We start from the raw sequence: 12,814 nt of genomic DNA, 5'->3' as shown, positions 1-12,814 counted from the left end.
TGAACTCACAGTGATCCTCCTGCCTCAGCCTCCCAAGTGCTGGGATTACAGGCGTGTGCCACCACGCCCGGCTTCTTTTTTTAAAATAGCTTGTGTGCGACCACGCCCGGCTTCTTTTTTTAAAATAGCTTTTCTTTGTTTTTTTTTCTCTTTTTAAAGTAGCTTTCTTAGGTGGAGCATGGCGACACATGTCTGTAATCCCAGCACTTGGGAAGCAGAGGCAGGAGGATCGCTGTAAATTTGAGGCCAGCCGGAGCAACATAGTGAGACCCTGTCTCAAAAAAACAAGAGCAAAAACTAAAAAATAAAAAATAGCTTTTTAGAGAAATTTCTATTCAGATACCATAGAATTTTTCTAAGTGGAATGTCATCACAATCTAAGTTTAGAATATTTTCTTCACCACAGAGAAAGCAGCTGTACCCACAGGTATGTCGCTGGTCCCAGTTCACAACAGCATTGCTCTCCATTGACCGTGTTCCTCCCCCAAGCCTTAGGCTGTTAACTTGCTTTCTGTCTCTGTAGGTTTTCTAATTTGGACATTTGGTAAAATGCAGCTAAGCAGTGTGTCAGTTTTGTGTGTGTGTGGGTGGGTGGGGGGTTGTTTGAGTCAGGGTCATACTATGTGTTCAGGCTAACCCTGAACTCACTATATAGCCCAGGCTGGCCTTGAACTTGCAACAATCCATCCTCCTGCCACAGCCTCCTGAGTGCTGAGATGACAGGCGTGTGCCACCACACCCAGCATGACTAGCTTTTAGTCTGTCACCTTGTGAGGGATAGTGTTGTCAAAACCTGTAGCACCCTGAGTTTGATTCCTTCCTACCAAACAATGCCCCATGCATGCATGTGACACATTTTGTTTTTCTGTTGGTCATTCGGTGGATATGAGGGTTACTTTCATTTTTTTCCTACTCTGAGTAAAGCTGCGGTGAACATTGTGTACAGGTATTAGGTGGACATGGTTTTTCTCTTTAGCACACACCTAGGAATGGAATTGCCTGGTCCAAGTGTAAATTCTGCGTTTAATCGATCGAGGTGCTGCTGAACTATTTTCCGAAGTGCCTTATCGATTGCCCATCAGTATGATTTTACTTTTGGACTTGCAGGTCTAGCTGCTGATGTGTATGTCAGGCCTTACACCAGTACTGTACAATCAATTAATTCTGCAGTTTATTGTAAGTTTGTTTTGTTTTGTGTTTGGTACTGGGGATCGAACTCAGGACCTTGTGCTTGTGAGGCAGGCAGCAGCACCACTGAATTAAATCCCCATCCCTGTTTTCTTTTTTTTTTGTTTTGTTTTTTTGAGACAGGCTCTCTCTTGGGTTGAGACTGTCCATCCCTGTTTTCTTTTTTTTTTGTTTTGTTTTTTTGAGACAGGGTCTCACTAGGTAGTTGAGACTGACCTGGAACTCACTGTGTACCCCAGGCTGGTTTTGAACTCACAACGATCCTCCTGCCTCAGCCACCTGAGTGCTGGGATTACAGGCGGGCACCACCATGCCTGGCTTGTTTTGTTATTTGAGACAAGGTCTTGCTATGCACTGCAGGCTGGCCTTGAGCTCCTGTGATCTTCCTGCCTCAGCCTTCTGAGTGTGAGGATCACAGGCATGCACTAGCATGCCTGGCCATTTTGTTAAGTTTTCAAATCAGAAAACAGTGCTCTGATTTTGTTCTTCTTCAAGATTGTTTTGATGGTTCTGAGTTGCAGTTCCGTGTAAATTTCTGGAACACTTTTATCAATGTATGTCAAAATAAAAAAAGCCAATTGGATTATGGTTAAAAACTGCATTGATTTTCTGGGGTATAAATTTCGAGAATGATCCCATCTTAAATCTTAAGTCTTCCAATCCATGAGTGTCTTTCATTTTTTACATTTTTAATATTTTTCTTTCTTTTTAGATCTTTAATTTCTTTCAACATTTTTTTTCTCCCGGGTACCGGGGATCAAACTTAGGACCTTGTACTTGCAAGGCAGGTGTGGTGCCACTGAGCTAAATCCTTGGCCTCTCTTCCAACATTTTAAAATAGTTTTTAGTGTACATATTTTACACTTATTTAATGTATTCCTATTTTCTATGTTACACTTTTTGGACAAGGCCTTGCTATGTAGTTCAGGCTGGCCTTGAACTCACTATGTAGCCCAGGGTAGTCTCAAACATGTGGCGATCCTCCTGCCTCAGCCTCCCGAGTGCTTTCCCTTCCCTTCCCTCCTCTCCTTGCTTCTCCCCCCTCCGTTCATGGTGGGGTGGTGGTTCTTGAACCCAGAGCTCCACCCCCAGTCCCTGGACTAGAACCCTTTTTATGTATTGCCAGATGTCTAGTTTGCTAGTATTCTGTCAAGAATTTTTGTGACTGTGTTCATAATATTGGTCTGTGGTTGTCTTGTGATATGTTTTTCTAGTCTTGATGTCAGTATAATTTTGGGGAGGTTGAGACAGGGTCTCGCTATGTCATTGAGGCAGGCCTTGAACTCACTATGTAGCCTGAGCTGGAGATCCTCCTCCCTCAGCTTCCCAGGTACTGGGATTACAGTTGTGTGCCACCATGCCAGGCATTTTTTAAAAACATTTATACATCTTTTTAATTAGATTAGCTTTACAAGCAACTTGAGAGCTCTTTCATCAGGAAACACTACTTTTCAGATTATGTGATTTTATAGTCTGTCTTGAAATTCTTTGCCTGCTATTTGATAAAGGTCTGTTTTAAGCTGGTTAATGTGTTGAATAAAGACAGTACTGTGAAGCTTCATCTTTCACCAGGATTAATGCATTTAGGCCACAAGTAGTTATAAATAGTCTTGCTTGGTGATAAGTTAACAGTCCCACTAACATGAAATGATTCAATTTTAAATGGATATTAAGGAAAAGACTGTCCTGATTTCTGACTCTTTCCACAGTGACTTCCAAGAAGGTATATAAACTTCTTCAAAAAATATGCAATGTAAACTGTACAAGCCAGAACAGGAAGAGTGACACTCAGCTCCCTGCAGAGGGAGGCAGTTTTAATGGCCTTCGAGAGCAGGCCCAGGGAGGTCCAGTGAGGCTGTTAGCTGAGGTGGGAAGAGGGTGTAAGGACAAATTTTATTTATTGCCCTTTGCCGTGCACGGTCTCCTAATTAATTTGGCTCGATCCGCTAAAAGAACGTCCACCAGCCTTGAATCTGCCGTGCACGGTCTCCTAATTAATTTGGCTCGATCCGCTAAAAGAACGTCCACCAGCCTTAAATCAGTACAAAAGGGAAAGTTTATTGAAGGATATGCGCACACAGAAAACAAAAGTAAGAATGGAGAGGACAAAGAAAGAGAGTCCTCTAACAGCAAGAGGGACTCTATCCGGGAAATTACCCTTAGGCTCTCTGGCAACAACCGGCATGCTTGGCTGCAGGTCTCAATCCCGGGCGTAAGACAGCAGCAGCAGCCTGGGCTAGGTGGGCTGTTTATATAGTTCTCTAGACATAGGTAGTAAAACTACCTGTACTTTTGGCGCGAAAAAGGTGAATGTGCTTGCAGTCACGTCCCAACCAGGCCCTGGCCAGGGGTCCGGGAGGGGCGGAATGCATCACATTCCTTATCTTGATGTTAAGAACATCTGGTCTTTTTAACAAAGTCCTTCATGCTTTTTTCCAGGGAACTGGCCAGGTATCCAGGGAAAGAAGAGGTGAACTAGTGATTATGCGCCTTAGAGAGCCGAAAGCCTTAACCCAAGCCTTTCCAATTTAAAGTTTTAACTTTCCTTACAGAGGGCTGGGTCTAGGTGGATTCTAAGGCCCGGAGAGGGGTCTGGGCGGGCGGAGGAGTAGTGAACAGGCAGCCCGGCAGGGAAAGAGGAGGGGGAATAGTCCGAGAAAGGCCTCTTTGGAAGGGAAGACGTCAGGGAGCTCCACAGAACAGAGGTAGAGCTGAAGAAGTGAGCCCCTTCTTAGTTTTATATTTTATTTTTTGGGGTAGTCATTGCCAACCTTTTAAAACATTTTTTTTATTTTGAGATGGGGTCTCATTAAGTTGCTGAGTTGCCCAAGCTGGACTCCAATTTGCACTGCCTGGACCCCCTCGAGTAGTGGATTACAGGCCTGTGCCACCTCCTTTACCTCCCAACGGGTTTTGAACTCAGAGCCTTACACAGGCTAGGCAGGTACTCTTCCATGGAGCCGGGTCACCGTATTTTAATTTTCATTCTTTGAGACAGGGTCTTGCTGAGTCATTGAGTTGCCAAAGCTGGGTTTGGGCTTGCAGTTTTCCTGCCTCAGCTTCCTGAGTGCTGGGATTACAGGTGTCACCCTCGTATCTGGCCTAAAGAACTGTAAAAGTGCACGAGAAGCATTTCTAGAGAAGCAAGTTGATCCACGTATCAGAGGTTTGGGGGTGAAGGATAATCCCTGTGTTTTGCTCGCCGGCCCCGGTTGTTTGGGAACAGGAGGGCTGTCTGTCCCTTTGCGCCTTTGCCTGCCAGATTGGCTGCGGCCCCAATGGTACACTTGGAAGAAAGAGACGCGCCCATGAGTGCTTTGTCCCAGGCAGGCCTTGGGAGGCTTTTATTTTGGCCCAGTGCCTTGTCTGCGGTGTCCTTGGCACTGCATAGAACTGATTCTCAGAGCGGAAGCTGTCCCATCAGCACACTGTTTTCAAGAAGGGCTCCTTGTGTCCCTTGACACTTGCATCGATGGCTCTATGAGTTGCAGGGTGTGGCAGTGTCCTCCGGGGACCTGTGTGTCCCCTCCTTCCAGGAGAGGAGTCTGCAGTGTTGTTAGGAGGAGGAAGAGGAGGCTGAGATGCTGCTGACCAACACCCAGGGGGTGCAGAAACAGATCACTCTTTGCGCACTCTGCCGAGGGCATGTCCATGCCTCGTGTGACTCTGCTCTCAAGCAGGAGGGACCCGCCAGGTCCCGTGTGGATCTGCTTCTGTCTTCCCATCCCTGCCTGTCTGGTGGCGCAGGCTGTGCACTGAGCAAGGGTGGACACAGGCTGGGGCTGAGTTCTCCATGGCTGCCGGGCCACTTTTCTCCCTTTGGGTCTGAGTCTGGCTGTGAGTGAGGGCACAGGCGGGGCTCCCTCCACCATGAGTTCCTGTGGGGGAGCTGCCAGTCATTATGGCGGGCATGGAGAGTTGGACGATGTTTAAATGTGAGCCGCTCATGTTACCCTGAAAGTGTGTCTTTTATATGTTCACAGCACATAATGACTGCATTCATCGAGGGAGTTGGTACCTGTGCATAACACATCTTCAATCCCCTCCCCTTCCCCTCCCTCCGCCTCTTGGTCTTCCCATTTGCAGAAGATCTCTCTCCTTGTTTCCTACTTTCTTCCATTTTGCTCTCTATTTGTACTTTAGGTTTCTCATAGAAGAGAAACCATGTGGTGGTTAAGCTTGTGTGTCTGATTTTGGTTTTTTTGAGACAGGGTCTCACTCTGTGATTCAGGCTGGCCTCAAACTCACAGCAATCCTCCTGCCACAGCCTCCCGAGTTCTGGGATTATAGATGTGCCCAGCCTGTGTGTCTGATTTTGAAATTGCTCCTCTCATTCAAACATATGCCTTTGAGATCTTTCAGGGTTTTTTTGTTTTGTTTTATTTTTTGAGACTGGGTCTTACTCTGTAGTCCAGGCTGTCCTCAAACCCACAATGATCTTTCTGTTCTGACCTCCCAAGTGCTGGGATTGCAGGTGTGCTACACCATGCCTGCCTTTCATATTCTATCATTTTGATGGCTGTGTAATGTCCTCTGTTTTGGAATTACTGCCTCCTTTGAAGCCTCTTCCTTCTCCAGTCTTCTGTAACTCAGTTGATAATAAAACCAAGTCACCTAAGCTATTTCTCTTCATTGATTCCCAGCACACACCCCTCCCTGATGCTGGGGACTGAACCCAAGGAGTCCTGAGATCCAACCCAGCCTTTTTGAATTTTTTTACTGTGAGATAAGGTCTTAATAAATTGCCCAGGCTTGCCTTGAAGTTGTAGTCCTCCTGCCTCAGGCTCCCAAGTAGCTATGATTACGGGTGTGTGCTGGCATGGCCAGTTCTGACTCTTAAATGTATTCTTGATCTCTGTCCTATGTTGGCCCTGGCTTAGTTCACCTGTTCCTCTGTCACCTGGCCACTGCCGGTGTCTGAACCCTTGCTGCCGAGGCTGCTGCCAGGGTTACTGGGCTCAGGGCATGCAGATCTAGCTGCCGTCCGCTCCGTGTGTGCAGATGTGACCATTACTCCCATGGCACACACGACACCTTGAGTGGCCTAAAGTTTGTGGTGCCTGCGCCCGAGAGGCAGAGGGGTCTCCCTGGGCCAGGGTTACCCTGAAGCCCTGCAGTGGTCCTGGGCCCGGAGAGAATGGCTGGTGCTGACAAGAAACACTCAAGCTGTCCTTGAGGGCCCCGGTGAGGCCTGGTGTCCTCCCGGAGCCTGTGCAGGAGGAGGCTACGTGGCCGTCCAGCCCAAGCCATGGCGATCGGCCCTCAGTTATCAGTGTGGCCGGTCCTTGACTCGCCCTTCAGACCCCAGTGTCCTTGCTGAGTGCAGCTGTCCACGCAGTTTCTCTCCAGTTCGTGCTGTCCTCAGGCCACAGCCACGCCTGGCACACCCCTTACCTAGGGTGATGGCTGTGGCCCCTTTCTGGGTCCTCTCTGTGGTGATTCTGTGTTGACATCGTCATCTCTGAGTGGGGTCACCTTGAGGGAGGGTCTGTGACGTCACCTTTATATTGCCAAGGCCTGGCACAAACACTGCTTTGTTCATTGACTGCGTAGGCCTGAGAGGAGAATGTAAGTCCTTGTGATTTCTTTACCCAGATAGTTACTGAAATTAATGAGGCACACATCCTTTCAGACCGTTCTTTTTTCCTTTCCTCTAATTTTTCCTCTTTTAGATATAGGATCTCTCTGTGTAGTTCAGCCTGACCTTGAACTCACTATGTAGCCCAGGCTGGCCTCAACCTAGAGGAGATCCTCCTGCCTCAGCCTCTGGAGTGCTGGGATTACAGGTGTGTGACACCATGTCCAGCTACCTTCTTTTTTTTTTTTTTTTTTTTTTTTTTTTTTTTTGCAGTGCTGGGGATGAAACTTGGCCTTGCATGCTAGGCAAGCGCCCTAGTACTCTATAATGTTTGCCTCTAGCTTTATGTCCCTATATTTCACACACACACACACGTATGTACATATACACACACAATTTTACTTTATAAAACCTTGATCAAACCCTGCCTATTTAAATCTTTTTGTATTTAATATATCATAATTTTCCCTCATCAAATACTTGTTTTAGGTAGAGTCTCACTATGAGGTCTAGGCTGGCCTGGAGAGCTTGCTCTGTGTCCCAGGCTGGCCTCAAATTCGTGATCTCCCTTCCTCAGCTCCTGTGTGCTGGGATTCCAGGTGCTGGCTGTCATGCCTGGCTCATCAGATAGTGCTTGATTTACCGTAGTGCTACCCAGTATTTCTGTGATTGAATCATCCCCATTTTCAGACGTGCAGCCTGTTTTCTCGCTGAAATTACTAATGGTTTCTTTCTGCCAGGAACCTTTCTCCTGGGAAGAAAACAGGGTATGAGAGTAGTGGGTCTAAGGAAGAGCCAGCCGGTAGGTAGCGCGAAGGGAGACCTCCGGCCTGCGGAGGCTTCATCTCAGGAAGGTGGGGCTGTGCAGTGTGCTCTGCTGAGTCGCTTTGTTCTCCCCGCTGCAGGGCGATGGCCGCTGCAGAGAGCCCGCGGGGGGACAGCTTGGACCTTCCCTCAGCCAGTGCAATCGGAGACTACGTGCTGCTGCGGAGACCTGGCCCCAGCGTGGGCGTCGGCGGAGACAGCCTGAGCTCTGCGGACTTCCATTCTGTCCCCTGCTCTTCTGATGTGGAGCCAGGTAATGAGCCGCATTTACACAAACCACATTGATACCACTGCGGGCCGCACGCACAGCCCATGCCAGTTGGCGTCTCTCAGCGGAAGGGGCATTTTGTCAGGAGACCCCACCTGGCCAGGCAGGGCTGGGCCAGATTTCAAAGCCAGGAGGGAGGAGCTTCCTGAGGGCTTTCTTCTGGGCCTTTCTGATCTCCCTCCAGTGTATTCAGAGCGGGGAGAACTGTATGTTGTGCGTGCCTGTCAGGTGCTGAGGGAGTCGCAGTTCCAGTGTGCTCTGTGCTCAAGCAGCTGTCTTGGATGTTTCCTGACTGAAGTGCTAGCCAGCCTGCTACTGAAGCCTGATGATAATTGCTCAATGCAAGTGGTGACACCTCTAGTGGCCAGGCCATTCTCTTTTGCATTCTCACCTGCTTTAGGGGTCCGTGAACCTGGATTGGAAGTTCAGATCTGCCACTTAGGGCTGTGTGACTTGGCACTTATTTCTTAACCTCTCTGAGTGCCAGAGTCATCCACAAAATCTTTGGGGTTTGGTTTAATTCAGGGAGTGATGGTATTGTTTGCCATAGATGTTGTTTTAAGTTTAGAGAGGCCGGGTATGGTGGTGCACACCTGTAATCCCAGCCTTCGGGAGGCTGAGGCAGGAGGATTGCTATGAGTTCGAGACCAGCCTGGGCTACATAGTGAGTTCAGGTTAGTGTCAACTACATAGTGAGACCCTGTCTCAAAAAACCAAAAAGAAGTTCAGAGAAAGGCATGGTGGCACACGCCTATAATCCTATAATCCCAGCACTCAGGAGGCTGAGGCAGGAGGATCAACATGAGTTTGAGGCCAGCCTGGGTGATAAAGTGAGTTCAAGACCAGCCTGAACTACAGAGTGAGATCGTTTCAAAAAACAAAACAAAACAAAAAAATAAGTTCAAATATGTATTTTGAAGGGAACTTATTGGGTACTAAGAAAATTGTCGGCTTTAGTGATGAATTCGGTGATGGCTATAGATAAGGTATATGTATGGGTCAGGTTGCTGTTAGCGTGCAATAAATACTTGAAAATCAACTAATAAAGAGAAAGGCATAGAGAAAAGTTTTTATTTTAAACATTTTTGTTTTGTTTTGTTTTGTTTTTTTTTGAGGCCAGGTCTCCCTCTGTATATAGCCCAGGCTGGCTTTGAACTTGTGCTGATCCTCCTGCTTCAGCCTCCAGAGTGCTGGGATTATGGTCATATACCACCAAGCTCATTTAAAACCCCGTGGCCACTTCTCCAGCCCTGGCCTTCTCTTTCTGTCAGCAGCACTGCCTGACTTCCGCTTGGTTCCTGCTTGTTGTGCATTCTGGCAGGTGGCTGCTCCTGCCTTCCTTACTCTGCCCCTCTGCTGCTACCTTCCTCCCCTCCTCTCCAGCCTCTCCTGGCAGCCAGGCCACGTCCTCGAACCCCTGTGACCCACCCCCGCCCAGTGATCCAGTCGGGGCCCTCTGTCCCTGGCTCTGTCCCAGGCTCCTGACATTTAGACCATCTGTGTCCTGATGTCATTGCTTGATTTCTGCCAGGCCGAGGAAACTGATGTATCCTGAACCAAATGTGTGATTCCTCTACCCTGACTCATCCCTGCAAATATACTCACACGTGCATGTGTGCTTCGGGGCTTTCTTAGCTCAAAACTCAACTTCATCCTTCCGTGACTTAGCAAAAAGACGAAAGCCCAAACCCTAGGAGTCAGCCTCAGCTCCTCTCTCTCTCCAGTCTCAGTCCCCAGTGATCCCTGTCAGCTGTGCCGCAGGACTGATCTGGGACCTGAGCCGTCAGCCCTGTCCACTCTCTCAGCCCTGGTGCCACCCACCGTCTTCTCCCTATGGGTTCCCTCTGGCTTTCCAGTCAGCCCAAGCCCCACGCGCTCTTCTTAACGCAGCCACCGGAAGGAGCCTTTGAAAACACGAGTCGGGTCATGTTACGCTTCGGACAAAACCGATGTCTTCTCATGTGAGTCAGCAGAAGCCCAAGTCCTTACTGAAGCTGGACATGATGGTACAGGACTGTAATTTCAGGACTGAGCAGGCCAAGGAAGGACGATTGCCAGGAGTTTGAGGCCACCCTTGGCTACATAGCGACTTCAAGGCCAGACTGGGCTACATAGTGAGATGGTCCTCAAAAAATAAAAAATGACAAATTCTTCTTGAGCCCATGATCTTTAGGTTGTGCCCCTGCGGCATCGAGGCCTCTGGCTCACCAGCCTGGCGATGTCCCCTGCTCTGCATGCACCCTCGGAGAGGCTGGCCCTGGCCTTCCTCCCGCCCAGCCTTCCCAGCTCGGTCTTCCCTCAGTGCTCAGCACCGCTAGCGTCCTGTATGTTCCGTTCTTAGTTTATTCGTCTCCTCCCACTAGAATGTGCGTCCCAGCAGAGCAGGTATTCCGTGAACACCTGCCTGGGAGTACACAAAGTTAACTGCCGCCCCAGAGTCATTCAGAGGGAGGCTGGGGCTGATCCCACTGCGAAGGGCCATGCGCCCAGCCCCCTTACACAGTTTAGGGCCGCTGTGGGCAATTTGAGGAAGTTTCCTGTGACAGGAGTAAGGGTCAGATGGGTGTGGCAGCGCATGCCTGTGATCCAGCACTAGGAAAGCTGAGCAGGATGATAGCATATTCAAGGCCAGCCTAGGCTACGTAGTGAGACTGCCTCAGCACCACCAACAGAAAGAATACCTAGCTTTCATTTAAAAAAGGGGTGGGAAAAAAAAATAAAAAAGGGGTGAGATTTTGGGAATCAAGGGCGGGTGACAGAGACTTGCTGGGAAAGCCTCACTGGTGTTCTAAGAGCACCCGTCCATTTCCACCCTGCCCTCTTCACACTTCCTTTTCTTCCTGTTCTGTAGTCTGGCCTTTCGCAGGAGGCCTGTTCCTCCCATGGCCCTCTCTCATCACCCAAGTGGAAGCCTCTGTCCTGTATAACATGTGTTTTTTGGAGGGATGGTTTGAGACTGGGTCTCGCTGTGTCACCCAGGCTGGCTCAGCCTGCTTTTCCCCGGATGCCGGTCGTCTTCACCTGAGCCAAACCTATAGGCCACTTTCCTTATCTTACGCTGCAGCTGTCCCAACAGCTGGGTCCCTGAGCATGGTGAAAAGAAACAGCAGTGGAGAGCTCTTTCCAACAGACTGCAAGGTGATACGGATGGCATTTGTCAGAGTTGTCTCTGGCTTCCCTGTCATCTGTGGTGGGTGGGTGAGGCTGGACGCTGTTGTGTCCTGTGGTGGCCACAGTCCCTGCTCCTGTAGGGCTGACCAGCTTCTGTGTCGGCCGGGGCTCCTGAGTCTCCACCGCCCTTCCTGGAGAGAGAGGCTGAAGACCACCGACGCCAGTGTCCTCTGGGGACCACAGGTCGCCTTCCTTGGTTTCAGCCCCATGGACTCTTGTCTGCTTCCTCTTCCTGCCTCATTTTCACTGTGTAATCTGGTGCCCACAGTATTTGTGCAAAATATTACCAATCACCACCCTGGGGCTTCGGGAGTTTAACCCTGGGGAGGCAGTGCAGCTGCCGCACCCCGGCTGGGCATAGTCTGGCTGAAGTCTGGGCCTTTGGCACCCAGGCCTGCTCTCTCCTCCCTCACAGCCACAGGCCGCTGAGACTGCGCTCAAGGAGCCCAAATTAGTCCCTGGCCTCAGCTCCCTGCCCGTGGACACTGTTTCCCTTCTCCCTCTTCCCTGGCTGAAGGGAAGGTGCACAGGACAGCAGGGAAGAGCCAGGTGGTCCTGGTCAGCCCCTCCCCTCCGAGCAAGGTCACAGAGGGCTCCTGGGGACACAGTCCGGGGGTCTGCAGTGGAGGTGAACCTGGGGAGCCCCTGCGCTGTCTCCTGAGGCCTGAGGAAGTGTTGGCCTGGCCTGCGTCCAACGTGGCTTCTAGGACAGGACGAAAGTTGCTCTGAAGCTGTTGTTTAAACACTGAAGCACGGATGTAGGAAATCTCAACCCTTTCCTCAGTCTTGAGGTTCTGCCCGCGAACAGTGCTGGGGAATGATCCGAATGTGCGCCACAGACTTGAGTGTCAGACACAATAAGTCTTTGATGATGAAAGGCCCTCGCCGGCAGGCAGCTTGACACTGAAAGTTAACAGTGGTGTAATCTTAATACCCCATACTCTTGTTTTGGACTGTGTCAACATCTTCGTCTTCAAAGGCTGTTTATAAGCTATGCATTTGGAGTTGTTTTTTGGGTAACTGAAATCAAACTCAGGACCTCACACTTAACAGGCAGGCCTTGTGGCACTGAGTTATGTCCCTGGCCCTAAGCTGTGTATTTTGGCATTTCATCCAGGGAATTTAATATGTGAGAACAGATAAATATATCTGTCTTTTTCCTTCTCTATAATTTATATGGTATCTCCTTGCAAGACTGTAAATCTTGGTACCCATAAAAAAAAAAAAAAGCAATTATAAGCTCTTCTGCCAAAGAACACAGTGGAAGTTATATAATAATTATAAAGTTGGGAGCCGAGGATTTAGCTCAGTGGTTCCACTACTGCCAGCTTCGCAAGTGTAAGGTCCTGAGTTCAATTCCTGGTACCAAAAAAAAAAAAAAAAAGCAATTATAAGCTCTTCTGCCAAAAAACACAGTGGAAGTTATATAATAATTATAAAGTTGGGAGCCGAGGATTTAGCTCAGTGGTTCCACTACTGCCAGCTTCGCAAGTGTAAGGTCCTGAGTTCAATTCCTGGTACCAAAAAAAAAAAAAAAAAGCAATTATAAGCTCTTCTGCCAAAAAACACAGTGGAAGTTATATAATAATTATAAAGTTGGGAGCCGAGGATTTAGCTCAGTGGTTCCACTACTGCCAGCTTCGCAAGTGTAAGGTCCTGAGTTCAATTCCTGGTACCAAAAAAAAAAAAAAAAAGCAATTATAAGCTCTTCTGCCAAAAAACACAGTGGAAGTTATATAATAATTATAAAGTTGGGAGCCGAGGATTTAGCTCAGTGGTTCCAC

General features: G+C 48.8%; 1 protein-coding gene across 7 annotated transcripts in view; it reads left to right on the top strand.

Moving 5' to 3' along the window:
- The window catches only part of Shld1 (shieldin complex subunit 1), a 123,324-nt gene that overhangs the window by 550 nt on the left and 109,960 nt on the right, over positions 1 to 12,814 (top strand). For 4 of the 7 annotated variants that reach the window (XM_010607519.3, XM_010607517.3, XM_010607520.3 and 1 more), the window contains exon 2: positions 7,672 to 7,844. In XM_010607519.3, coding sequence (XP_010605821.3) covers positions 7,676 to 7,844 — 169 coding nt within the window. In that variant the 5' untranslated portion in view covers positions 7,672 to 7,675. Of the gene's footprint in view, positions 1 to 406; positions 428 to 7,671; positions 7,845 to 12,814 lie in introns of those variants that run through there. The other 3 variants (XM_010607516.3, XM_019205050.2, XM_010607522.3) reach the window with 3 other exon arrangements.

This window comes from Fukomys damarensis, unplaced genomic scaffold (genome assembly GCF_012274545.1).
Source record: "Fukomys damarensis isolate Sample0158 unplaced genomic scaffold, DMR_v1.0_HiC HiC_scaffold_7, whole genome shotgun sequence".
NCBI lineage: Eukaryota > Metazoa > Chordata > Mammalia > Rodentia > Bathyergidae > Fukomys > Fukomys damarensis.
This window is presented reverse-complemented; position numbering and strand designations above follow the sequence as displayed.